At 37.7% G+C, this 27,578-nt stretch overlaps 1 protein-coding gene across 1 annotated transcript in view; it reads left to right on the forward strand.

Annotated features, from left to right (window-relative positions):
• Positions 1 to 27,578, forward strand: part of BARD1 (BRCA1 associated RING domain 1) — a 75,708-nt gene that overhangs the window by 27,426 nt on the left and 20,704 nt on the right. Inside the window, exons 4-7 of the mRNA XM_060015551.1 lie at positions 519 to 1,480; positions 10,380 to 10,460; positions 12,160 to 12,332; positions 22,242 to 22,350. Of these exons, the coding sequence (XP_059871534.1) occupies positions 519 to 1,480; positions 10,380 to 10,460; positions 12,160 to 12,332; positions 22,242 to 22,350 (1,325 nt within the window). The remainder of the gene's footprint in view (positions 1 to 518; positions 1,481 to 10,379; positions 10,461 to 12,159; positions 12,333 to 22,241; positions 22,351 to 27,578) is intronic.

Below are 27,578 nucleotides of genomic sequence, written 5' to 3' on the forward strand. Positions count from 1 at the left end.
ATGTTGGATTTTGCTTTTTTCTATATCTGTTGAGAAAAGTCACATGGTTTTCTTTTAGTTTGTTGATACAGTGAATTATATTGATTGATTTTCAAAAGTCTTTTTTTAAATTAAGCATCAGTTAATAAGTCTTAATTTTTTTTTGACTACTGCTTATTAAATCTCATACCTGCCTATCAGTCTGTTTATTTATTTAGTATAGCTTTTCTCCGTGGCTCTTAACACTACCATACAGCAGACTGTATGTTCTACTTATTTATTTGTATATTTTGTCTTTCCCGTGTTTTGTTCCCTGCTGTGTCTCCAGCCACTAGAACATTGTCTGAAATAAAGTAGGATTCTGTAAATATTTGTTGAACGAGGATATCTGCTTTCAGGGAGTTCAAAATCTAGGAGGGAAGGAAGAAGTACACAAATAAAAGGTGATACACCTTAGGAGAACTATCAACAAAATTCTTTGGGAGCTCAAGATGGGAGAGATTGTCGTGTAACAGATTTCTTTTCCTTTTTCCTATCAGATGTGAAAGAAGAAACATCTAGGAAAAGTTTATTTAGTGATGCAGAATATAAGAAGAATTCAATAAAAATGTGGTTTAGTCCTCGAAGTAAGAAGGTCAGGTATGTTGTGAGTAAAGTTTCAGTGCAAACCCATCCTCCTGTGATAAACGATGAAAATGCTCAGCAGGCCTCCATGTACGAATTTGTCTCTACAAGCCCTCCAGTGGATGTTTCTGAGAGAGCTAAGAAGACTTCCACAAAATCTGGAAAAAAAAAGAAAAAGAAAACTTTGGCTGAAATCAACCAAAAATGGAATTTACAGGCAGAAAAAGAAGACGGTAAACCTGACTCCGAAGAGGAATTTAAGGAAAAGCTAGTATCCTTCTGTAGCCAACCATCTGTTATTGCTAGTCCGCAGATAAATGCTAAAATAGACTTACTAGTGAGTGGCTCCATAACAAAATCTGAATGTTCTAGAAGCTTAACTGAAGTCTCTTTACCATTGGCTGAGCACATTGAGTCTCCAGAAATTGAGAGCAGGAATGAAGTAGTGACTCCTGAGAAGACTCTCTGTGAAAACGATCTTACATCTAAGAAATCCTTGCCATCAGGTCATAATGGGAAACGTGGGCGTCGCAAGAGACTTTCCAGTTCTGTTTCTAAGAGACGTAGAAGCAGCAGTCCGAGCACCAGTGGAAATTCTATTAAGCAAACAGTGCTCTCAAAAAACATGCCATTGCCTGGATGTTCTTCACCACCTTCAAAGAAACTTAAAGTTGGTGACACAGTGAGGAGGAAAAGCAGTAATATATTAGATGAATCCATTAGCCCTTCACCAGGTACGCCCCCTTCTACACTGAATAGTCCAAGTTACAGACGAATGATGTGTAGTCCCTCAGCAATGAAGCTATCGCCCAGTAGTCTTATGGCTATGAAAAGAAATCATCGAGGAGAGACTTTGCTCCATATTGCTTCAATTAAGGTAGGATGCTTACTCGAAAATACAACTTCAGAATGAGACCCAGTATAAAACAGCTTCTTTGGAGTTTGTGGAAAATGATATAAGATTACTAGGCTAATTAACCTAAGCAGATGTGATACTTCCTGTGAACCAGAGAAGCAGAAATTCATAGGGACTGTATCCCTACGTCAGAGCAGTGGCCCCTAGTCCTGAGGAGCTTGATCTTGCAGGACAAAACCAATATTTCCGTATTTCAGCTTCAGCTTTGCCAAGTGCTTTCATTTTTGTCTATTCCATAATGTTTTTTGTCAGTTTTCACCATTTTGTTTACCCATTCTTCTCATGCTTTATGGATATAGACAGACACTTGCCAAGTTACTGCTGGCAACACATCTTTATTACCTAACTTCAGAGCTCAGGGGCAGTGTGAGAGGGGATGAGCTTCTGTATGTTGACACTCCTAGTGGGTACTGCCGGGATCTGGGAGGTTGCGAGACGTGGTCTGTACATTTCTCCAATGACCTGAAAATTTGATTGTCAGAAATGGCTCCTGTGGTTCACCACAAAGGGGCTTCTCTGGAGCCCACAGTCAGCCCATTCCTTTTCCTAGCCTATTCACTGAGTTACCTTTATTGCCTCTACACCTGGGATGCGGCAGTGTTCGTTTTTTGGAACCTGGCTAGTTTGCTGAGCATGTGGTGTATGTACTTGTAGTGGTTAATCTTTGAAATTGATGCAAGTGCTGCACGTAGAGGGGAGCAGTTAGCATCGTAGCTTTATAGACTTTGGTCTGTGAATTCATGCAAGTGTTATGAAAATACAATATGGGAGAGATTAGTACTAAATTAGCGTAACTTTTATGATCTTTCAGTAAATTTACTGGGAAACCCTTGGGTCCTTTGCATGGATGGGGAACTTTGGGAGGTCTGGAAAGAGCCCCTTGGGACCCTGAACATGAAGCTGGTGAGCAACATAAAATGTCTGGGAAGAACATGGAGTAGGCATTGAGTCCAGGGATTCCTGTATTTTTCTGTGGAGAAAGGGAAAAGCACAAAAGTGAGTTTCTTCCAACGCTTTTTTTTTTCTTGCTTTATCTTCCAATAAATGATGAACGTAGGATCTCTACGCCTGATGCCAGTAAGGGGAGAACCTGCAACATGACTACTTTCTAGGCATTTCGTATCCTATGAACAACTTGAATTTTTGGAGTTGGCTCTGGTTACGTTTTAGTCTGATTTTTTTCAAAGCATGATTTTAAAAAGCAGACTATATTTTTTGTCCTCTTTGTTTTACTTATATCTATGTGTTTGTGTGTGTATTATATAATATATAATGTATAATAATCCTAACATGTTATTAATGCTTCATAGATATAAGTAGCTAGCATAATAATAAATATTTTTTGTTCATTTTTCTGGCTAATACATACATGTAGACTGCTTTAGTTTCTACATTTTGCTTACTGGGAATTATTTTCAGAGCAGCAGTTAAGCATCTGCTTTCATTGGTAGAGAATTTTTCACTCAGTCGTAAGAATCATTTATCTTTATTAGTGAGGATCTCTAGGACCTAGAGTCTAGGCCATGGTTTGGCACATCTTTCTTAAAGGGGCAATTAGAGTAAATATTTTCGGCTTTGTAGGAATATAGTCTTAACTATTCAACTCTGTTTTAGTGCAAAAGTAGTCATAGATAATATGTAAACCAATAAAACTTTACACATGAAATTAGGTGTCGGGCCTACAGTCCATAGTTAATCTGTGCTTGGCGTAGGCTGTGGAAAAAAGCCCAGTGGAATCTTAAGACAGGAAAAAATGGTGGCATGATGCCATCTTGGTGAATTTTCTCCATTGATATGTTCAAGATTGCTTCAATACAAGATTTGTCAGATTGTCATTTTACTTAGCAATTGTCTTGCCAGAATTAGAATTACTCATTTTGATTCTCTTGAACTTATCAAATACTATACTGTCATTCATTGGCAGATTCTGATATAGTACATTTAAGAAAAGTTAATTGATTTCTATTGTTTTTTAAAATGCCTATTTAACAATAATGTCCTCTTTTACAAATTTATTATAAGTTGAATGCATGTCCCCGTCTCAGCTGGATTTTAATAATCAAACAAATACTTGAAGAAAAATCAAAGGATTTATCAGTATATTTATCCTGTTATAAATAGTATTCATTTCATTTTCTATCCTAATTTTTTTGTTTACAACCGAGAATGAATAATCTGTGCATACTTGAAAACCAAATGCTGCAATCCTGCTGTCTTGTTTATGCTTTGTGTCCACCTCCTTCAGAAAAGGATTTGAGGTGGCTCTAAAGTTAAAGCTACAGTTGGCCTTTGAACAGGGCAGGGGTCAGGAGGGCTGACCGCCACATGGTCGAAATCTTCGTATAACTTTTGACTCTTAAAAGTTAACTACTAATAGCCTACTGTTGACTGGAAGCATTATTGATAAAACAAAGTCGATTAACACATATTTTGTATATTATATGTATTATATACTGTATTCTTACAGTAAAGGAAGCTAGAGAAAAATGTTATCAAGAAAATCATAAGGAGGAGAAAATACATTTATGGTACTGTACTGCATTTAGATAGCATAAGTTTACGTCATCTGTTTATAAGATGAATCGTCTGTCAGTACATGCATCAACGTTGTCTTATATGATACAAAACACTGTAGTTGGTATATGTATTACTAACACTAGACATCAAAAATGAAAAGATATTGTGAAGAAGAAATTCGTATTTATTTACATGTATAATGATTCATGCATTGATAAGAAGCAGCAATATGATTGCTTTATGGTAGACTAGTGTAATTGATAGAGTTGCATCACTGTAGCCTAGCTATATACTATAAATGAATCATAAAATTTTATGGCCTAAGTATTACAGTCATATTCATATTACAGTATTGGAAACATCATTACGTTTTTTTAAAAACCACTTACCTGTGATGATAGGCTAATGGGCAGTTTCTCCAATTACAAGAGAGAGGCACGCTGTACAGAGAGGCATCTTGTATGGTAATGTAATTCTTTGAGAGCAAAGTTATAAAACAGTAAGAAGACTAACACATTATTAATTTTATATTAAATATCACCTTATGTCTATGTAAGGATAAACTGTTATCTACATATATTTTATGCATTTATGACATACCTAACTTTTCTTAATTTTTTTGATAGTTCTGTGCTACCTGGATTGTCTGCAAGGTTTTTTAAATTGTCACAAATATTCCAAAAACTTTCCAGTATATTTATTGAAAAAAATGTGTGTATAAGCAGACCCGCACAGTTCAAATCTGTGTTGTTCAAGGGTCAGCTGTACTATAACATGGAATGAGGAGCAGGGAAAAGGAAAGAGTTACTGCAGCTGAGTCATGAATACAGACCTGATGACTTTGCAGGTAGCCGGAACAAATGAGGTTTTTTGCTGTCAAAGATAGATTTTGTTGTTGTTATTGTAGTTGTTATTTTCCCCTGAAACATCTTATAGACATGCAGTGTCCACATTTTCCATGTTTCCCCCAGATCCTAAGTGTGCACTGTGGCACTGTGCATGCCTGGTGGATACACTGAGGGCAGAGAACCCCACAGTAGTTTTACTCTTCTGTTGGGCTAGTTAGCTTCCCTTGCTACAGTGATGGCTTTATAGAATGATCTTTGAACTTAGTCACATGATTAATAAAATTCTTTAATAGCTTGCCCCAGACCTACCTCTGGGCATCTTTGTTGGCCATAGATATCACCCTAGTGGAAGCTACCTGTATTTTCTTGTCCTAACCACTTGAAATAGTTTCCTATTGCTGTCATAACAAATTTCCACAAATGTAGTGAGTTAAAACAAGGCAAATTTATTTTCTTACAGTTTTGTAGGCCAGAAGCCTGGTATGAGTCTCACCATACTAAAATCAGTTCGTTGGCTATGCTACTCTCTGGAGACACTAGGAGAGAACCCGTTTCCTTGCTTACTTGGGTTGTTGGCAGGAACTGTGTACTTCCTTCTGGTTGTAGGACTGAGATCCTGTTTTCTGGCTGGCTTATAGCTGAGGGCCCTTCTCAGGTTCTAGAGGCTGTCACATTCCTTGGTGTGTGGACCTCTTCCTCTGTATTCAGAGCTGACAGCAGCAGGTGGAGTCCTGGTATTCCATCCTTCTACCCCAGCCGGGAAGAGTTCACTGCTTTTAAGGACTCATGTGATTAGATGGGAGCCACTCGGACAGTGCAGGATAAATCTTCCCCACCTCCAGGTCTGTACACTTAATCACATTGCAGAGTTCCTTTTGTTGTGTAAGGTAACATAGTCACACGTCCCTGGGGATTAGAACGTGGACATTGTTGGTGGCAGTGTGGGTGTTGTCAGTTTTCATCCACATCACTGAACTACCTTCTCTGCTTTTCCTCTGTACTTAGTGCACTCAGTTCTTCGTATAACAGCCAAAGTCATCTGACCAAAGCCATAACTTGTCTTTTCTGTGCTGCCCTACCAATAACTTCCCGGCTCACTTAAAATAAAATCCACAGTCGTCCTTATGGCCTCTACAGACCTCTGCTCAGACGCCACCTCTTCAGAGAGACTTTTCTGAACGTACATAAAATAGCAGTCTCTGCCATATGCTTAGCTTGTTTTGTTTTTCTTCCTATTATTATTTCTTGACATCATTATTAGAGATCTTTTTGTTTCCTGTCTTTCTCTTCAGAATGAGAGCAAGAGTTGTTTGTTCAGCGTTCTGTCTTCAGTGTCTAGAACACTGCCTGGTATGTAATAGATTGATATTTGTTGAATAATTGAGCGATTTTCCCACTTAGCCATGATCTGAACCCTCTTCTTCTGACACTGAACTTTAATGCTACGAATACTTGGCACATGTTCTTTTTTCTGCCGCTTATATCCTTTCCTCTGAATCTTTCCCTTTTCCCTCATGATCCTTTGTATCTAACGTTCGAAATCTAGCTTATAGCCTGCCTTCTGAATCAGTCTTTTACAGAATTCCCAGAGTTGGTTTTTCCTCTATGGTGACATTGTTTTGTTTGCATTTATATGTTTTTAGCTTTCTGTTTATTATATGACTCCTCAATTTGACTTTGTGGTTATGTGGAGTTTATTGCCCATTTAAAATGTAATTTCAAAATGTGAGTAATAACTTCATGCTTCAAAAATAAGAATAAAAGTATTTACAGTGGAAAGCCTCACTCCCATTTCTGTCCTCAGCCACCCTCTTGCTGACAAGCCCTTTCTTGTGAATTTCTTTATACAAATATAAGCAAATGCTTTCCATATTAGTACACACTTTTCTGTACATTCTATTGTAGCATAGCGTTCCATGAATTTTTATTATTTTACTGGTTCCTTACTGATGGATGCCTGTGTTTCCATTGTTCTGCTTTTATAAACTGTGCTGCAGTGAGCAATCTTTGTTTCATATGTGAGCAGGCATATCCTTAGGATAAGTTCCTAGAAGTGGGACTTTTGGGTTAATGTAAAGCATCTGTTAACCTTATTTATCTTGAAACGCTCCGTACTTGGCAGTAGAAGTCTCTTATTAAATATCCAGACTGCCTAAATATTCAGGCTGCCTGAATGTAGACAGTTACTATATCATCAGCAGATAATGTTTATGTTCTCAGATCTCAGATCCTTTTCTCCTCAGGATCATGGGCTTATAGGCCAGCCAACTAGTTTTTGGACATTCAGTGCCATTTGCATGCATACCTTAGACAGGATTATTCTTGAATTCTTTCTTTATACATTTATTTTCTTACACTATGGAATTTCAAGCAGAATATTTATTAATACTGTGTCTGGGATGTTGTGAGTATCCTTATTCAACCAGAACAAAAGTTGAGATTCACTGTGCTCTCTTCATGCCCCCATGTTTGTACTTGAATATCTATGTCACCTATGGCTAAAGTGATTTTGAGAACATTATGTTATAAACAAGAGATTTTATGAGGAAGCATTATGCCTACTAGAAACTAAGATAAACACTCATTGTTTATTCTTCTGATTTAATAAGAAAAATCTTAGTATTTGACATTTCATTATACAGAGAGAAAAATTTGATTTGTTATTCTGTTTTTTCACCTTTGCTTTAGAATTTGTTGATGCTGGAATAAACTGCCCCAAAGTTCTCTAGCACAGATTCTTCAAATGGTAATGATTACTCATAATTCATGCCATGGCAGTGAATGTATTAGAAATAGAAGAATGGCTTGAAGTTGACATGCCATGATGTATTTAAGGTGCAGACATAATAGATAATATTTTGCAGGCAACTTACAAGGGATGGTATGCCTAACATAACAAAGGTGATGAGGATTTCTTAGGTAGAGAGAAAATCCCTTGTGAGGCATCTCCTTTAGGGTTTGACTTTGTAACCATTCATTATACCTTAAGGCAGTCATGTTATATTGTGTGTAAAATCATGTTATTACTTATCCTCCATACTGGCTTCCTCAGACAATAACAAAGGACTCAAAAGCAAACTGGCATCTGTGATATTTTCAAGATTTCAATTTCTAGAGCACCTCTTGGAGTCAGTCTCCATTTTTCCCTTTGTCACCCAGCATCTTTGTAATACCAGTAACTTACTGTCACGATGGCTAGGTTGTCCGAGTCATCTGTGAAATTATTTTATTCAGTAAATAACTAAGACACCCAGAAAATGTTTAATAAACTTTAGAGCTCCATTCCAGATGACTAAACTTTTTTTTTTTTTTAACAACACCTAGTTGCTAAAAGGAGAAATTATAGGTACCTGGTTAGTTCATTTATGTGGAAAAGCTTAACCATTTGGCTAAGTCATCATTATTGTACTTAATTGTAATGTCCTGTACTATTTTTATAAAAATATTTATTCTTAATAGTATTTTAGAAGAGCTAACCTTTATAAGGAAAAAGTTTTATTTGTGTGTGTGTATTTGTTTTTGGAAAGTTAACGTATACTACTGCCATATGCATGTATGAGGAATATTTCCTATGAATGAAAGGTTAGCAATAAGAAAATTCAATATGACACTCATGTTCCCTTGTTTTCAGCCTTTAAGGTTTTATTTGAAAACACCAAGTCTGTTTAAAATTTTTTATAAGCTTTGGTAAATACTTCTTTCTTAGATGGTTTTCCCCCCCTGTGGTTTTAAGAGAATCTCAATTATTCTTTTAAGTTGTGAGAAGCCTAAAAGTGAGTGCTTATTACTCAGAAAATATTCTGTTTGAGAAGAAAGTAATTTAAAGAAATCAGAAGCGGAAGTTAATTTGTTTCCTGGAAACTTTATATTGGTTCAAGCTTACGCAGTTACTGTGGACCCTATCTAATTATCGTAATTTTATTTATGTGCATGACATTAAATTTACATAAAGTAGAAGGAGAAAATATGACGAGCTTTTAAGTACTAGGGAGGAAAAAGCAGATCGGATATAAAAAGCAAGCAATTTGCAAATCAGCTATACATTTCAGGGAAGTATAGTGGTAAAATGTTAACAGAAGACACCTTTGATTATATGAAGAGGTGACATGAAAGAAAAATACCACTGGCTAGCAACCTGAAAAGAGATTCTGCTTTTAGCTTCTGAATTGTCACTAATTGTCTATGGGACTCTTCCATTCCACAGTTCTGTTTATATTATTTTACAGGCTTCTTTAGGTTAATATGTTTTTGTGATTGCCATGTAGAATTAGACTGAGGACATTTTTGAGAAGGTTTACATATATTTTTTTGTGGATACTTTCATTTTGAAGGTCAGGAATGCATGTGGTTCTGGCAGTTCATCTGCCCCAATATTCATGGGTTCGTTTAAAAAAAACCAAATTTGTATCTTGACAGATTTTCCTGAGCTCATTTGGAACTGACTTGAATATAGTGCAAAAGGTGCTAAGTGTATGTTAACTTGTGCTAGAGGTATAGAATTTGTACCTCTAAGGAACTATAGGAAATATTTTTTTTATTGGAAGTGGGGCAATTGATTTGAAACCTACAGAATACTTGTTTTTTAGGCCCATTTAATATTTAAGGTCATTTTGCTAATTTAGGATCTTAAAAATATATGTTGTATGCAGGTTTGTTTTTTTTAGAAAACTGAGTAAGCTACCATCTTAAGATTTGCTGTATTTGAGAGGTAGTCCGAAACAATCCAATAAAAGCAAATGTTACTGTATTTAGGGGACTTAGTGACTTCTACATTTTCAAACCAATAGAGAAAAACTCATTTCAGAAGAGTGCTGGGGCTGGGAGTGGTAGGAGAGAGATGTCCTTCTCCCTAAAGAAGCTCTTCTCAACACACAACATTAGCATGTATAACTTTTGTCATATGTGACTTTTATTTATTCAGCCTTTTTCAGAGTAAGCTGTCAGTTATTTTGGAGAAAATAAGCTTTGCTTTTGCCTAAAAAATATCTTTGAGCAAATAAGGTAAATATAAACTAAATATTTCGAGGATAAGTGGATTAACTGCCAATAAGACAACAGTTTTTGGCTTTCTAACATTGGTTTCCCTGAGCAGCCCTCTTGGCTTTAATTTTGTTTTAAACAGAAATCAGAAACCATTTTCATGTGTGCTCAGAAAGGATGTTTTTCACAAACGAAATGGTGACTTTAAAAACTTCATTTTGATCAGGTGATCTTTGGCTAGTGTCCTTCGTATTTTGAAATGAATTTTGATACAGGTTGTTAATAGCAGAGATTTTGTACTCTGTATTCAGTGATGGACCACATGGCTTTGATGAGTTGGTACCTCAGAACAACCCATGCATACATAGCTTACCATTTATTGACTCACGAGCAATAGGCATAGAAAAGAAGAGATTTAAATTTTACCTTGAAGAAGGTAAAATCTTAAATCTTAATATTTTTTTTCTGTCCTTGATGATTTTTAACTTCTTTCTACCTTTTCATTTTTCTACTAGGGCGACATACCTTCTGTTGAATACCTCTTACAAAATGGAAGTGACCCGAATGTTAAAGACCATGCTGGATGGACACCATTGGTAGTTTCTAGTTGTTTGTTTTTTTATTATCATTCTGTTTATGTTTTATAGTTATTATAGTTTATAGTTATATAGTCACCTATATATCATCCTCTACCACATATACAATCTCTTTTTAATCTGAAGAACTTATATTTTCAACAAATAAGAGTAAATGATTATGTTTTATCTAGCTTTTCTGTTGTGACGGGCGAAAAATTGGCTACCTTTTGACTGACTACATTTAGATTTAAGAATCCAGTTACACCATATTGCTGAATTTAGCTCATTTATGGAGAGGTAACTGCTACAGCTGACATCCGGCTCCATTCTGCAGCATTGCATGTCATTGGAACCACATTTCTTGGAACAAAGAGGGGTCGGAGGAACTGGGTGTAGCGATGTATCACAAGGCAGTGATTCTTATCGAGGATCTGTCTTAGTCTCACTTATACCCTATGTAGGGTATGACACACAGAGGCAGTAGAAATCTTTGCTCATGTTAAACATTTTTTAAAGTCTTTGCTTATTATTACTAAAAAAAAAATGTGAAGGATAGTCTGGGAAAAGAATGGTACAAATACATGGGAACAAGTGCTATATCGGCTAATTACATTAGGACAGTAACATGTGGCTTGAATGCAGCCATAGAAGTGTTAAGAGATGAGGTGGATGCCCTTATTCTGTGAACTGTAAATTCACAGAAATTGAGAGAGTCTCATTAGAATAGGTGCACATAGGGTTTTAAAGTTGTATATAATGACTTCTTGCCAATTTTTTAAGCTGGGAGTGTTTATTCTGGATCAGAGTCACTTTGTTGTTTGGACTCCACAGCCTGGCAAACCTTTTCAAAGAATGGTTAATTTTTCTTTTAAGCCACTCAGGCAAACTGTAGTAGAAGTTGGTGAGTGATTTAGAGGACCTAATGCCTTATTTGGATCCCTTTCTCCTAGAAATAGACCTACAGACATTTAATGTGGTGTATCGCCTATTAAGATTTCAAAGTATGTACTTAAAAAGTATGGCATGCCAGAGGTTTATTAGAATACTACAGCATAGTGGCATTTTTAGCAGATCGTTAAACATAAGGAAAGATGTGCATGTAAAGCATCTTTGAACATTCATTCAGTAAGCTCTTTTTGAGTGCCTACTCTGTGTTTTTTCTGTTATCATTGGCACCAACCATACAGTATCTGTAGCTTCAGCAGTTGGAGAGGCTTTTCTTATAAATACTCATTCTAGGATATCCACTTTGTTGGGCGCTTATGTATACATGCAGGTGCACCGCTTAGCTTATGGCTAAGCCCCTGATTTGGTGAGTTCTCTTCAGCCTTGGAGGATTTCAGATTTTATGCATGATCTGGTTGTTAAATATTTTCTGTGTTTTTTTTTTTTTCTTGTTTTAGATTTCTTACTGTAGAACAATTTAGGAGCCATAATTGGCCCAAAGCTATATTTTCTTCCAAATTAAGAGAGCTTGACCCAAGGCTCAAATGAAAAAAATCTTTTTCCATGAATTGCATAAATCTTGATCGCCATGCATCTTACCATAAAGACTATTAATAGTGGCTTTTACTCTGTCAACAACTTATGGTTTAGTACGAGTATTTAGGTAAGAACCAATTTACTGATTGAGGTTCACATTTATTTTTCTGAAGTGTGGTTTTGTTATGATGCTGTTCATTGCTCTTCCTCATCACTCTTCTTTTTCTTTAATTAGCACGAAGCCTGCAATCACGGGCACCTGAAGGTGGTGGAATTGCTGCTCCAGCACAAGGCGTTGGTGAACACCACTGGGTATCAGAATGACTCACCTCTTCATGACGCAGCCAAGAATGGGCACGTGGATATAGTCAAGCTGTTACTCTCCTATGGAGCCTCCAGGAGCGCGGTGTAAGTAGTTCAACTTAAAAACTGTTTTTTTCGCGGACTTATTCTTGAATCAAGGTCTGTGATGAAACAGAGACTTTACTACCCAAGTTGATGGCTCTGTTTTCTTTCACAACTAAATTTAGATGTGACCATTATATTCTGGATTTAAAATCAGCATTCATGCCCTTTTCCTTTATGATACTTACATATTTGAGGGAGATTTGCTCTTTTAATTCAGAAAGAGTTGTCAAGTTAACTTTGGAAGCTTTGACTTTCTGGCAAAATTCACTTAGTTTCTATATTATATAAAGTGATTCATACTTATTAATAAGGCAAGAATTAGAAGCATATAACTACTTTGTATGCTTCCCAATACTTTAGAATTGTTTTAAATATTCTATTCCTTTTCTCCTTTTTTTTTTCCGCATATTTAGTGTAACCACGGTTAAAATATGTAAGAATTCAGATGTTAGGCAAGTGCAGTCAAATTATTTCTTAGATTTTTTTACATCATTCAAATGAGCTCTGGGTAAATTGTTTTGCAGTGTTAGGGCAGAGAGACACATTAGTGGATGCTGGCGGCTGCATTTTAAAATTGCTGTTTTCAAGAGTGTCACAAGCAAATGCTGTATGTGGATTTTATATCTTTAATCTCTAACTTGGTTCATGTCTCCCTATATATTATTTTACTCTTTTCAGTTAATGAGGTAGTTGAAATGAAAATGCAAGAATTGCCTCTCTGTGCCAGCATTACTTCTACAGGTTTGGAAGGAGCACACAAAAATCAGAACTTAACGCTGGTTACAGAGGCAAATAAGGATTACAAAATGCAGAGCTTCTAGGTTGTAATTTTTTTTATAGGTAATCATATAATGTAATTGAAAAACAAGTTAATAACACAGGAATATACCATACCTTGGTGCTGTTAGTTTTGATAAGTGTTTTTTTTTTTTCGGTACATGGACCTCTCACTGTGTGGCCTCTCCTGTTGCGGAGCACAGGCTCCGGACGCGCAGACCCAGCGGCCATGGTTCACGGGCCCAGCCGCTTCACGGCATGTGGGATCTTCCCGGACCGGGGCACGAACCCATGTCCCCTGCATTGGCAGGCAGACTCTCAACCACTGCGCCACCAGGGAAGCCCCTGTAGATGTTTTTAATATCCTTTATTTCCCATCATATGTAATAAGATAGGGCAAGCTCAGGGAATACATATCTTATATTTTTCAATTTTTCTGTTTTTTTACATACACACACATACACAGTATGTATTCATGTATGTGTGTGTGTGTGTGTATATACATATATATACATATCTAACAGATATGACCCTCCTGTGGGCATAGCAATCCATTTGATAGAGCAAGTGGTTGCTTGGGTCAGGTGAAACAGAACAGTTTCTATTCATGGGTTCTTAAATCAGCCATGACTACTCTAATGAATGGAGGACTAGTCAGGACATTAGGGATTCCAGCTTTTATTTGTGACTCCATTATTGACTTTATAGCCTCAGGCAGGTTAGTTTCTGTGCCTTGGTGTCCTCACCTATAAAACATGGGTGATGCCGGCTGCTTTTCTGTTTCCTTAGAGCATAGTGAGGATTAATGAGCCAAAACACAGGGCCTGTCTTATGGTGTGTGCAGCATGATTCTTCACTACATCGTGAAGCCCATTAATACACAAGGTGAGGGCCTGAGACCGTGAGCGGGTGTGCTTTCACAGGTGCCTTCTCAGATAGCTGTGTTGTTCTCAATAGGCTTACGTAGTGAAGTGGCAGTTTTAGGCACATCGATAGCCCAGCACTGTCCAGTAGATCTTTCTGCACTCATGAAAATGCTCCGTATCTGTGCTGGGCACTCAGTAGCTACTAGACATCTGTTACTGTTCAACACTTGAAATGTGGCTATTGCTACTGAGGAAATAAATTTTAAAATGTATTTTAATTAATTTAAATAGTCACATATGCCAAGTGGCTACTGTATTCCAGAGAGCTGGTTGATATAATTAGGATAGTAGGGAAGGAAGGTTTATTTGGTGACAGAAGTTGGGAATGATGTTGGATAGAGGATAGTAAGGCAACTATAGGGCAAATGCAAGAGTCGATTTAATCTAGGGTATAACAGGTTGGGAGCTGTTTCTAAACATCCTTATTTTGTGGACTACTGGTCATTATACTTAAGTATTTTCTGTGTTTTCTGCTTTCTGTTTTATTTTGTGGTAGTTGTTGTTGACGTGATTGGCTTTGCCATTTACTAACTGGTTTCCTTTTCAGATTACTTTTCATAAAGCAGCCCAAGAACTTTAAAAATATGTAATTCTGGTCAAATGACTTACTTGCTTAAAACCCTTCACTGGCACCTCTTAATGTTTTTAAAATAAAAGTCAGACTTTAGAACATGGTTTGTAGGGCCCCAGATGGTCTGGCTCTCCTCATCCTTCCAGCCCCGTCTCTCCACAGTTCCTCCTGTCCCCCTTCTCCTTCAGCCTTTTTTTTGCACTAGCATTTCTAAATTTTTATTTCCTTAAAATGTGCCAAGCTGTTTTGCTTCCTAACCTTTAAATATGCTTTCCCTTTGTCTGGAGTACTCGTTTTTGGTGGTCAGTTTCTCATTCTTTGGGTTTCATCTTAGGTATCATTTCTTTCTGGCTGGCTTTCCCGAATCCTTTGTCCGTATGTGACGCTTCCTCCCAGTCATAGACCAGAGGTGGTAGTGCACCTGCCTCTTACTATCTTCTCATTAGGTAGTATGCTCTAGGTACCAGGGATCGTGCCTGCTCTCCCAGGCCCTGCCGAGTGCCTAATGTAGTCTGTACCCACATTTATTTGTAGAGTGAATTAGTAAGTGTTCGAATGCATAAAAAGACGGTATATTTTTTCCTCTCTTGATAAAAGGGGCTGATGAGCTGAAAATAGGAATTGCTTCCTTCTGCTCCCAACTTGACTATAATTGTGAAGAGAATGTCTAAAACTAAGTTTCCGTAAGCTGCACCTTGTCTAGGCTGGTAGAATGGGTTCCTGGTAGATGCCAGAGTAAATGATATGTGCTCCCTGAGCAGAATTGTTAGTCTCTTGCCCATTAGGCACCCATGTTACCTTTTTTGGGATCACAAAATAATTTCCCAAAGTAATTCCTCCAGCCTTGGCATTTTTAAGGTCTATTTTTCTTTCTGCCAGTGTTCTGTCTATTGTCTTTCTAGAGTTAAATACTTGGCAGGTGAGAATAGGTGAAGTTTGTTCCTGTGCCTTCCTCCATCCCTTAAGCAGAGCATGGGGAGCGGGGCATGGGGACTATATGGGGTTCTTACTACTCTTTTTTTTTTTTTTTGCCTGAAGTTCTTGTTCCTTTTAAGCCATTAATATCTCAGACTCCAGACTCTGAGTTGGCAAACACGCTTTTCTTTTTTTTCTCTGTTACTCTTTTTTTTTTTTTTTTTGCAGTATGTGGGCCTCTCCCGTCGCAGAGCACAGGCTCCGGACGCGCAGGCTCTGGACGCGCAGGCTCAGCGGCCATGGCCCACGGGCCTAGCCGGTCCGCGGCATGTGGGATCCTCCCGGACCGGGGCACGAACCCGGTTCGTTATACAGTTATATTAGTGGTTATACAGTTATACAGTTATATTAGTGGTTACAGAACAGTATGATACAGGCCTTCATAGCTCAATGCCCCAAGATTCTATGAAAATCCAGGGTAGGGGCTAGAAATATGACTAGAGGATGTCATGAAAGGCTTTCTAGAGGAAGTAGCACTTCAGCTGAATTTGAAGAAAAAGAATAGGAGGATGGGCTCTTCAGAAAGAGGATGATGGGTGCTAAGGTACTACGGCCAGACTGCTTGTTGGTTCACTTCTAGGAGCTAATACAAGAATGGAATGAAGGGAGGGAGGAGGATGAGATGAGAGGCCAGAGAAGGTGGGCAGAAGCGGTGAAAGGCCTTGTGTGCTAAAGAGTTCATTTTTTTTTTTTTTTTTTTGCGGTACGCGGGCCTCTCACTGCTGTGGCCTCTCCCGTTGCAGAGCACAGGCTCTGGACGCGCAGGCTCAGCGGCCATTGCTCACGGGCCCAGCTACTCCGCGGCATGTGGGATCTTCCCGGACCGGGGCACGAACCCGCGTCCCCTGCATCGGCAGGCGGACTCCCAACCACTGTGCCACCAGGGAAGCCCTAGAGTTCAAATTTTAAGTTGAAAACTTTCACCTTCACACTGGGCAGGAAGTTCAGTGAAGAGGTGTTTCTAATAATCTAGGGGACAAGTGATGAGAGTCTGAATTAAAGTGACAGTAGCAGTGGGGGGTGGAGGGGGAATTGGCTGTTTTTATCAATTTATTCCTTCACATGAAGTTTGGTTTACTATGTTAAGTTTCAAGAATATCCTATTATGATTTTGATTAAAATTGGGTAAGTGTATAGATAATAGTGGATTAATAAAGTTGATTTCTCACAGGACCATGGTATGTTTCTCTGTTTAAGTCTTCTGTTATACATCTTAGTCAAGTTTTTAATCTGTTTTATATATGTGTGTTTGTATACACATGGAACTAACTATTTATTGAGATTTTCCTAGGTATTTGAGCCTTTTGTTGCCCTGGTGAAGTGGATATTCTGTTAATAAATAAAACTTGTTATTCCTGATATAGAGGAAAGCTGTTGATTTTAGTGTGTTTCTCTTATACCTAGCCAACACCTAACTTGAAGGATTTAATGGTCATTTATTAACTTTTATTTCTTACTGCCTTTGTCACAGTTTCCAGAACAATATTATAAAATAATATTGATAGTTGGCATGCTTGTTTTATTCTCATTTTAAAAAAATAGTGATTGTAGGTTTATAAGTCACTATTAAAATCAATATTAAAAATAACGGGCTTCCCTGGTGGCGCAGTGGTTGAGAGTCGGCCTGCCGATGCAGGGGACACGGGTTCGTGCCCCGGTCCGGGAAGATCCCACATGCCGCAGAGCGGCTGGGTCCGTGAGCCATGGCCGCTGAGCCTGCGCGTCCGGAGCCTGTGCTCTGCAACGGGAGAGGCCACCACAACAGTGAGAGGCCTGCGTACCGTAAAAAAAAAAAAAAAAAAAGATCTTCTCATACAGATGGCCAACAGGCACATGAAAAGGTACCCATATCACTAATTATTAGAGAAATGCAGATCAAAACCACAGTGAGGTACCTGCTACCTCACACTGGTCAGAATGGCCACCATCAAAAAGTCTACAAGTAATAAATGCTGGAGAGGGTGTAGAGAAAAGGGAACCCTCCTACACTGTAGATGGGAATGTAAATTGGTGCAGCTGCTATGGAAAACAGTATGGAGACTCCTTAAAAAACTAAAAATAGAGCTGCCATATGATCCAGGAATCCCACTCCTGGGCATACACCTGGAGAAAACCATAATTTGAAAGGCTGCATGCACCCTGATGTTCATTGCAGCACTGCTTACAATAGCCAAGACATGGAATCAACCTAAACGTCCATTGACAGGAATTGATAAAGAAGAGGTGGTATACGTATAAATACAATGGAATATTACTCAGCCATGAAAAATAATGAAATAATGCCATTTGCAACAACATGGATGGACCTAGAGATTATCATACTAAGTGAAGTAAGTCAGACAGAGAAAGACAAATACCATATAATATCACTTTTATATGGAAGCTAAAATATGATGCAAATGAACTTATTTACAAAACTGAAACAGACCCACAGACATAGAAAACAAACTTATAGTTACCAAAGGGGAAAGGGGATGGGGGAGGGATAAATTAGGAGTTTGGGATTAACAGATACAAACCACTATAAATAAAATAGATAAGCAACAAAGTCCTACTGTATAGCACAGGGAACTGTATTCAGTATCCTATAATAAACCATGGTGGAAAAGAGTATGAAAAAAATATATATATGTGTATATATGTACGTATAACTGAATCACTTTGCTATATACCAGAAAATAGCACAACATTGTAAATCAACTATGCTTCAATTAAAAAAAAAATCTTCCTCCCAGTTATTTTACCATTTTTAAACAAGACTGTATTTTATTTTACTAAGTGATTTTGAGATGATCTTAGACTTTTTGCCTGTTGATGTCATTAACATATTTTAAAATATTACACCATGTTACATGCCTGGGATAAACTTGACTTAGTGTATTGTTATTCTTTAAACAAATACTTTACATTAGTTTGCTAGGGTTTTATTTAAGACTTTTGCATCTATAGGTGTAAGTTAGAATGGTTTGTTTTTTAGGTTTCATTTTTTGCCCTCAGGTTTTGATATGAAAATCATACTTACAGCTTCTTAAAAATAATCAGGATGCTTTCCACCTTCTCTGGTCTGGGGGATGTGAATGGAGTATCTTACAGAAATAATTCCCACCCTGCCTCCTGTTTTCCATCCCCTGTCCCTTGTCTCCAACCTGATATAATATTATTTATTTTGATAACTTTCATACTGTATAATATTTGGAGATCTCTCTCAATTTGGTTACTAGTTGTTATCACTCTGAAATACTAATGTATTAATAATAGAGTGCAGGAACTAAAGAGAAACGGACTTTTTGTTATCCCATTAAATTTATTCTGAAATCGTCCCTGTGGACTATTATACAAAGTTTACCTATTTTATAGTTTTATCTGAGGCCATATGTGTACTTCTGACTTTATCTTTTATTTTAATTTAATTTTAATATTCTAATACTTTACTGTTTTCTTAAAGTCACATTTTGCTTAGAGTACTTTCTTCTGTGCTTTGAGCTTTTGCTGTGCAAACTTTGGCGTTTTTTAAATGCCTCTTACATTTGAATACAGTGTTAATTCATTTAACTCTGAATTTACTTGTGTTTTGCATGAGAAATTTACTTCTTAAGGACTAAAATGAGAGTCCATTACCTAAGAAGGAAAATTTGTTCTATATTAACTTCAGATGTGAGAATAAGGTTCATATCTTCTATACTTCTTTGTTGCTCAAGAATATTTATATTGATAACTGTTCAAAACCTCGTTGGCTATCCATTTGCACTGCCTTCTGTGCATCCCAGTGTGAACTTAAAACCAAAGCTATTCCAGTCACATCAGAACTATTTTGAGTGTTTGGAGAATATCATATGCTTTTTTTTTTTTTTTTTTTTTTAACAGAAATACAGAGTTTAGGATTTGTTACTTGGTCTGCTATTAACAGAGTTTTCCTTGCAAGGATGTAGAATTCTTAATTAGAGATTAGTATATAGACCATTGGACTTATTAATTATTCCACTGCCCTAGTTAATGTTTAAAAAATTAATCTGTAACAGATAATTTATGTTTTATAGCTTTTAAAAAAACATGTTGCTCTTTTGAATTTCTCTGCTTTTTCTTGCTTCACTGCAATTCAAGTGACTTGAAAACTTAAAATCTATGTTTGCAATTTCATAGTTGTTCATAAAGGATTTCATCATGGACCATCTTTGTATTCTGTCATGCATGATAGGTTTAGCATTAGTAAAAAAAGCCTTTTTGCATGTGTGTTTGGGATTGAATGATCTATATGTGCAAGTGCAAGTTTAAATTTGCCCATCTCTCCTTCTCCCCTTCTACTGGTGGTAAAACTCATCTTGGGCACAGTTGTAGGTGGGTGTCTATTCTATCATTCTTGAGGGGAAGAGGACATTGAAGTGCCATACTATATTCTGAACTCTACCTTTGGGGTAAAGCCAAAATGTTAAACTCCTGAAAAAAAGCTGAAGTGTTAAACTTCCTTTTTATTAGCCTTAGTGATTAAAAAGAATCCTAGTGAGGAAAGGACTTTTCAGAGTCATCTAGTTTATACTTTTTATCTTTACATTGTACATTCATACTTTTTATCTTTTATGTTATACCATATAGGAAAACATAAATCTACTCCTATTTTAATGTTGCTAAGAAACCAGGTTTCTGTCCTTCCCTTTAGTGTATATCTAAATTGTCATTACAAAGCATACATGAAGTATGTCATAAAATTGGAGAAAATAAAGAGAAGAGGTCAACACTGGAGATGTAACTTATGTTCCTGTATCTTCATTTTGTATCTGTCTCCCCCAAAATGCCAATCTGTTAATATTAATAGCAAGCAATTATTGAGCACTTACTATCTGCCGGGCACTGTTTTAAGTGCTTTTGATACATTAATTCATTTGGTCCTTACATATACATTAATTCACTTGGTCCTTACATATATTAATCTGACGAAGTAGGTTGTATTCTCATTTTACGGATGAGGAAACAGAGGCATAGGAGGTTAAATACCTCTAAAGTCATACAACTATTGAGTGGCAGAGCTGGAATCTAAATTCAGGCCGTCTGATTGTGTAACTCTAGCTCTTAGCTACCCTGCTCTATTGATGATATCCCTTCTGCTTACAACCGTCTAGGGAGCTGTTCAGGGTTTCTTGTGCCCTAAGGAGACAGTCTACCTCTTCAGTACCATCCTTTTTGTTTCTGGTCACAGCTTACATTTCCAGAACACCCCATTCTTCTGTGCATTCTCTCTCTTCTCTCTCTGTCTTTCTCCTCCTTCTTCTCTTCTGTCTTTCTTGCTCTTCTCTTTGTTTTTAAATTTTTTGATGTTTCTCATTTGCCACACTAGCTCACTTCAATGCCTTCGCACAAGGCCTTCGCTGCTCTCTGCTGGGAGACTCATTCTACTTCTGTACCTCCTTTTGTTCTTTCTCCTTTCACATTTAAGCAGCTTCACCAGGCTTTTAAGTTCTTCCTATTTTCTTTCCTCTGCTTTTGCCCCACTGAGCTCTGTGCAGACCTTATATCTCATTGGTTCTTACGGGAGCACAGGCTCCGGACGCGCAGGCTCAGTGGCCATGGCTCACGGGCCCAGCCACTCCGCGGCAAGTGGGATCTTTCCGGACCGGGGCACGGACCCGTGTCCCCTGCATCGGCAGGCGGACTCTCAACCACTGCGCCACCAGGGAAGTCCCCACACTGCATTTTTTTACATGAATATTAATGACCATTATATAGATACCATGTAATCTTAAAAAAACAGAAAATTTTAAAAGAAATGTTCATTTTAGAAAATTTTTCTGCCATGGTATAATAAATTAAAATCATTTTGAAACCATATGTAAAGAAGTGGAATAATAGACATGGTGCAATTTATTTATGATTGGAAGACTAGTCATGGGCAATATGGAATATTGTTGGAATGAATGGAAGGAAAATGTGACCTTGTCAAGTCATTGGAAGCTTTCTCTCTGTTTTCTAATCTATGAAATAACCATTGTACCATGTTTCTGAGGTCTCTTCCAGTATAATATTCTGTGGCTCGTGAATTAGTGCATGCTGGGAATTCTGCGTCAGCATGTTCTCTGCAGCACGTCAGTTTGCTCCGTGATGGCTGTGATTATTGTAGATTATAGTGTACATACATAGTAAAATTAATTTAAAAAGTGCCCTGTTTACTACTTTATTAAATTGTTTGTCATGTGGCCATAGTTTTCCTTCTAGTGGATCTAAATTCCTATCTTGTGAATTTATCTAATTTCTGTATTTGTTTATATAGACTATGGAGCCTATAATAGCTACAGTAAATGATTTTTACTTGCATTTGAAAGCATCTCACCCCATAGTGATTAATGATTATGAAGCTATATTTTAAAATATGAATATGAATACACAAGAATACAGAGTTGTGAAAAACTTCGTGTGTAAGTAACAATAAATTCAGTTAGAAATACTCCCTATAATGGTCTGGTGTCAAATTGAAATTTTATATCTTTTTTCTATTCAGCAGCTTGTGGTACTTGATCCTTATGCCTTATGTGAATTCTTGAGTCATTTATTTTAGTAAAAATTGGATATTATTAAGGAAGTTGAAAAAGTTGTTCCACTAGTGTATTCATTTAGTTAAGAATCAAATCACACATTTTATTTACTTAAACCCATCTGCACTTATTTTACCAGTAACATATTTGGTCTGCGGCCTGTGGATTATACAGACAGTGAAAATATGAAATCGCTGTTGCTGCTACCAGAGAAGAATGAATCATCATCAACTAGCCATTGTTCAGTAGTGAGTATGGTTTTAGCTTTGGGAAATTTATGTATTTTATTGAAATCAGTTATAAAACGAACATAATGACAAAATTTCCAGTTAGCGAACTGCTTTCATTCACCAATTATTGAGCACTTTCTGTGTAGTAGCTATTGTGAATTCAAGTTCAAAGGCATAATCAGAATAAATCAACAAATGTTTATTAACCTGCCCCCTCTATATTTTAGGCAGCACTCATACAGCAATAAATATGACTGATAGAACTCTTATTCTCAAGAAGCTTACATTCTAGTGAGAGCTAGGAAAGAAAAAGACTGTAAATATGTAAACTAATAAAATAATTTCGGAAACTTATAAATGAGTGCTTTGAAGCAGATCTTATAGAGTGTAAGAGAGTGGAGAATGGGGGCTCCAAAAAAGGCACTGTTTTAGCTGGGTCATCGAGGAGGGCCTTTAAAGAACCGATACTTGGTCTGAAACCTGAATGACGATGAGCGGGCATCCAGGTGAATATCTGGAGGACAAGTGTCCAAACAGAGGGGACAGCAAGGATGTAGGCCCTTCAGTGGATGACCCTGGTGTATTTGAAGATTAGAGAGAGGGTCATTATTGCTAGTGAATAGGGCATGTCTAAGAGTAATGGGAAACCATTGATAGGATTTAAAGCAACGAATGGTATGATTTGATTTATGCTTTAGAAAGTTCACTCTAGCTGCTTTCTAATCAAGGAACATGGTGTGGCAGCAAGAGTGGAAGCAGGGAGATCACTTAGGACTGTTTCTTTGTGACAGGAGAAAGATACCGTCCTGGATTAAGGTAACAGCAGTGGAGATTATGAGAAGTAATGAGATTAGTATGTATTCTTGAGTTAATGCCACCAGAACTTTTGGATGGATTACATACAAAGTGTGGAGAAGGAGTAGAATTAATAGTGGAGAAGATGGTGGTGCCATTTACTGCCTTGTGGAAAGAATGCCTGTTCCTTAGGAACCTCTAGTTTGGTGGGGAATGTGGATGTAAAAAAAATTATTACACACTGCAGTGAATTTGTAATACATGCCATAGAAAATGTACAGTAGAATCATGAAGGAAGAAGCTGACTTTAGGAGGGATGAGAAGAGAAGGTGACAAGGTGTTTAAGTAAGCCTTTAAAGGTACAACTTTTAGCAGGGTATCTAATAGAGTGCTAGTGGCTGCACATAACGAAAACGTTCACGCAAATGCTTAAAGACAGCGTATTATCTTACATAACGATAATCCCAATATAGGATAGCTCTCAATTTGGTTAGTTTAGCAATTACGTGGCTGCACCAAAGACCCAAATTATTTCTGTTGTTCTACTTCGCCATCCTCCGCTTGGTGGCTTTGTCCTCACTAATCTCCCTCCTAGTGGCTGCAGGATAATTGCCACAATTCCAGATGTGACAGTGTCCAGCGTTAGGACCAAAACCTTTCCCAGAAGCCTTCCAGTGGACTTGCCCTTTATGTCTTACTGGTCAGGACTGGTCACACAATTGTTTTTGGCATACATCACGGTTGAAGATAGGGTCAGTCCTTGAAGAGTGGGTGTCTGAACAAAATTAGGATTCTCTTAGTGTGGAGGGAGTGAGGAATGGCTTTTGACTGCTTGCTGCAATCAGGTGTACGAAGCAGGGATGGCAGGCCAAATCTAAGGGACAGCTGGTCAGAGAAACAGAGACACGAAGGACCTTAGAAATTTGAGAAACTAGAGTTCGGTGTTAGAGGAGCATGAGGTGTGTTAAAGAGCAGTTGGAGGTAAAGAGATTGTGAAAGACCTTGAGTTCCCTGTGGAGGAGTTTAGACTTTATTCCCCGGTTAGTGGGGCGCCTTCAGCGTGTCTCTAAGTGGAATGGGACTCTGCAGGGGGTAGTTGGGGGCAGGCCGGGACTGAAGACTGGTTAGGAGGCTATTGAAGTGGGATCCAGGTGTGAAATGGTGAGGACTGGAACTACAAGTGGTGGGGGAAGGAGGAGGTGTGTGGAGAGGAGATGAGGGCTTTTAGAGAGACAGGGATGGTGGACGCACTGTATCTTAGCAACTGCTCAGATGGGGGAAAATGAGAGAAAAGGATGAGCTGAGATCTAGAACTGTTCAGAGAAGACTTCTTGTCTAGTGAGGGCAGTGGAATAGTGATTGACCCCATTGTTTAAGATAAGGAGGTCACCGAAAGTGTTTATAATTTGAGGTGGTCATAGGTGCTGTCACAGGCTGGTTACCCTTATACTTTGAAAACTCTTAATGTCCTGCTCTAGACTTAAGCCTTTTAAGTGTGCCCCATCTATAGAACTGGAAGACCTAGAAATTAGCAGTTTAATTTCCTCATTTTATAAATGAGAAAACTGAGATGTAGTGTGATTTGCCCAGAGTTAACCAGCCATAGGAAAAAAAAAACTTTTTTAATGGATCAATTAGAACTTAAATTTCTTAAATCTTAGGTCAGTATTCATTCAGTCCCATCATACTTAAGTATAAATTGGCACTTTATTCATTTGGACTTGAACTCTGCTGGCAGAACATAAATAAGTTGTCATTTGCCAATGTTTCTTTTATGTAAAACCTGGGAAAGGATTATTTTAGATATGTCAAAAATAAAGATATCTTTATGGTATTATCGGAATCTGAGAGTGGCAATCTTCCTTTTAATTCAGCTATCCAATTATGATCCTGTTTTTATTAAATGTAAGAAACCTATACTTTCTTTATGTCACATGGACATAGCCTGTGAATATCGTTATTTACTATCTTAATGGTAGATCGTTGGCTAAGGAAACGACAATGAATGGTAAAATGTCCTTAAGTTGAAAGGGTTGTTTCTTTTTTTTTTTTTTTTTTTTTTTTGCGGTACGCGGGCCTCTCACTGCTGTGGCCTCTCCTGTTGTGGAGCACAGGCTCCGGTCGCGCAGGCTCAGCGGCCATGGCTCACGGGCCCAGCCGCTCCGCGGCATGTGGGATCCTCCCAGACCAGGGCACGAACCCGTGTCCCCTGTATCAGTAGGCAGACTCTCAACCACTGCACCACCCGGGAAGCCCCTGAAAGGGTTGTCTCTTTACGTGTACTCATTAAAATCAAGCTCTGGGATCTGCTTCCCCAGCCACTATCAGACTCCCTTTCACTCATCTTTTTCAGCCGCATAGGCTGCCTTGCTGTTTCTTGAATCCCCCCCAAACACGGTCCCATTTCAGGTCCTTAGCATGAGCTGTTTTCTCCACCGGGAACAAATGTAGGGAGCCAGATGTACACATGGCATATGCTTCCTCACTCCCTTAGACTCCTTGTATAGTTTTTCAGGTCCTATTATTGATAAACTCATTAATTTGGATAAATTCAGAATAACTAATTTTTCTAAGAAAAAGTTTCATATCTAATTATTCCTTAAATAAAAGTGTATTTAATGCCAGTGTACATAATATCTAATCTCTCTAAAAGCAGAGTATTGAAACTTTTGGATGTTTTCTGAACATCTTTTGAACCTCCTGGTTCTGAGACCTCTGCTTACTCTCAAATCAGATGCCTTCCCCACTCCCACCCCATATCAGACATGTGGCTTTGATAGCTGTTTGCTTTATTTTATTCTTTTTTTTTTTTATATGCGGTACATGGGCCTCTCACTGTTGTGGCCTCTCCCGCTGCGGAGCACAGGCTCCGGACGCGCAGGCTCAGTGGCCATGGCTCACGGGCCCAGCCACTCCGCGGCATGTGGGATCTTCCCGGACCAGGGCACGAACCCGTGTCCCCTGTATCGGCAGGCGGACTCTCAACCACTGCGCCACCAGGGAAGCCCAATTATATTCATTTTTTAAAGAGCTTTCCTTAACTATGAAAAATTAGTGCCAGTTTCTATTTTTTATTCTAATTTAGAAACTGGATAGGAAAATGCTTGACCCACTTTGGTGCTTTCCTGAGGTTGGTGGAAATAGTATCATATGCTATATTTAGAATTGATATCCTTTCATTTGTTATTTCGTGCAGAGAACTACTTTAGCTGAAGTGGAGTTATATAAATTGAAAAGTAATGTGTTCCGTTCAGAGCTATTTTATGGCACTTATTTGTATAACTGACAAGAATATTTGAAATGCTGTTTTTTAATATTATCATTGTATAGCAATTGAATGATTGATAAAGTAGACAACTATTTTCATCTTACGGAGTGTTTACAGTGTTTAGGTTAGGCATGGTTACCTCATCTTATAATTTAGTGAATAGGAAAGGTAAGTGGACAGAAATGTGATGTCAGTATGTGTGTGGTGTGTGCACAGCATATCCAGGAAAACCTTTGCAACTTGAACCTTAGAGAAAGAAGTAATTCAGTAAGCCAGACTTTTAAGTGTTGAATATTGCCATTAAAAAAACTTTTTATAGAAATCTTTTTAAAAATGTCTACAATACACACTTAAATACATAGTAGAATATTACTTAATGTATTTTGAGTGAATAAATTATTGAGATCAGTCTGTTTACAGTTGTAGCCAACAATTTATGTGTAATATTGTACAGCATCAGACTGGATAAATTGTTATCACTACTCAGATATGTGAAATGAATATTTAAATATCAGTTTTCTCCAATCTACTTGCTGAACTATACTGGTAATTATACCTGCAGTGTTTCACTCATGTTCTGTGGAACTTTTGAGAGCCCAGATGTCCAGAATACATATACACTCATACATTTAGGAGGACCCTTTGTATGGTGTTTGAAAATTAAAGTATTATGTTTGGCTTTTTATCTTGTAATACAGTAGTCCTGATTTACGTTTTCTTTCTTATCTGCTGGGTCATTGCTTTTCTATCAGGTAGCTTTTGGCTAACTCTCACTCCAATTTCATTTATTAAATTTCTGTTGGCTGCTATTGAAAACACTGTCCCATTGCTTCTTTGAATCTTTCATGTTTAATCTTTAACGGTATCCATTGGTGCCTCCTTTTTATTCTTGTCTTTTTTGTCTTCTGTAAGTTCTAAGTCTTTCTATTAAAATGAAAATATTAGTCTTTGTTAGATCACTTCCCTTTTCATAAGCTGCATTGACTTACTACTGTTGGTGGGTCTGATGTAACTTTGGTATTCCTTTGTCTGTTTTCACTTTCTTGGTTTCGAGAGGTAACTGTTATAGTGTTAAAATTTTGTTTTCTGTCTTTGAGATCAGTGCTGTTCTAGAAGTCTTAGTTTTCTTTAATTTTTTATGTAATCTCAGTTTAAATTAAAAAGACCAAGTTGAGTTTAACTC

This window comes from Delphinus delphis, chromosome 7, assembly GCF_949987515.2.
Source record: "Delphinus delphis chromosome 7, mDelDel1.2, whole genome shotgun sequence".
NCBI lineage: Eukaryota > Metazoa > Chordata > Mammalia > Artiodactyla > Delphinidae > Delphinus > Delphinus delphis.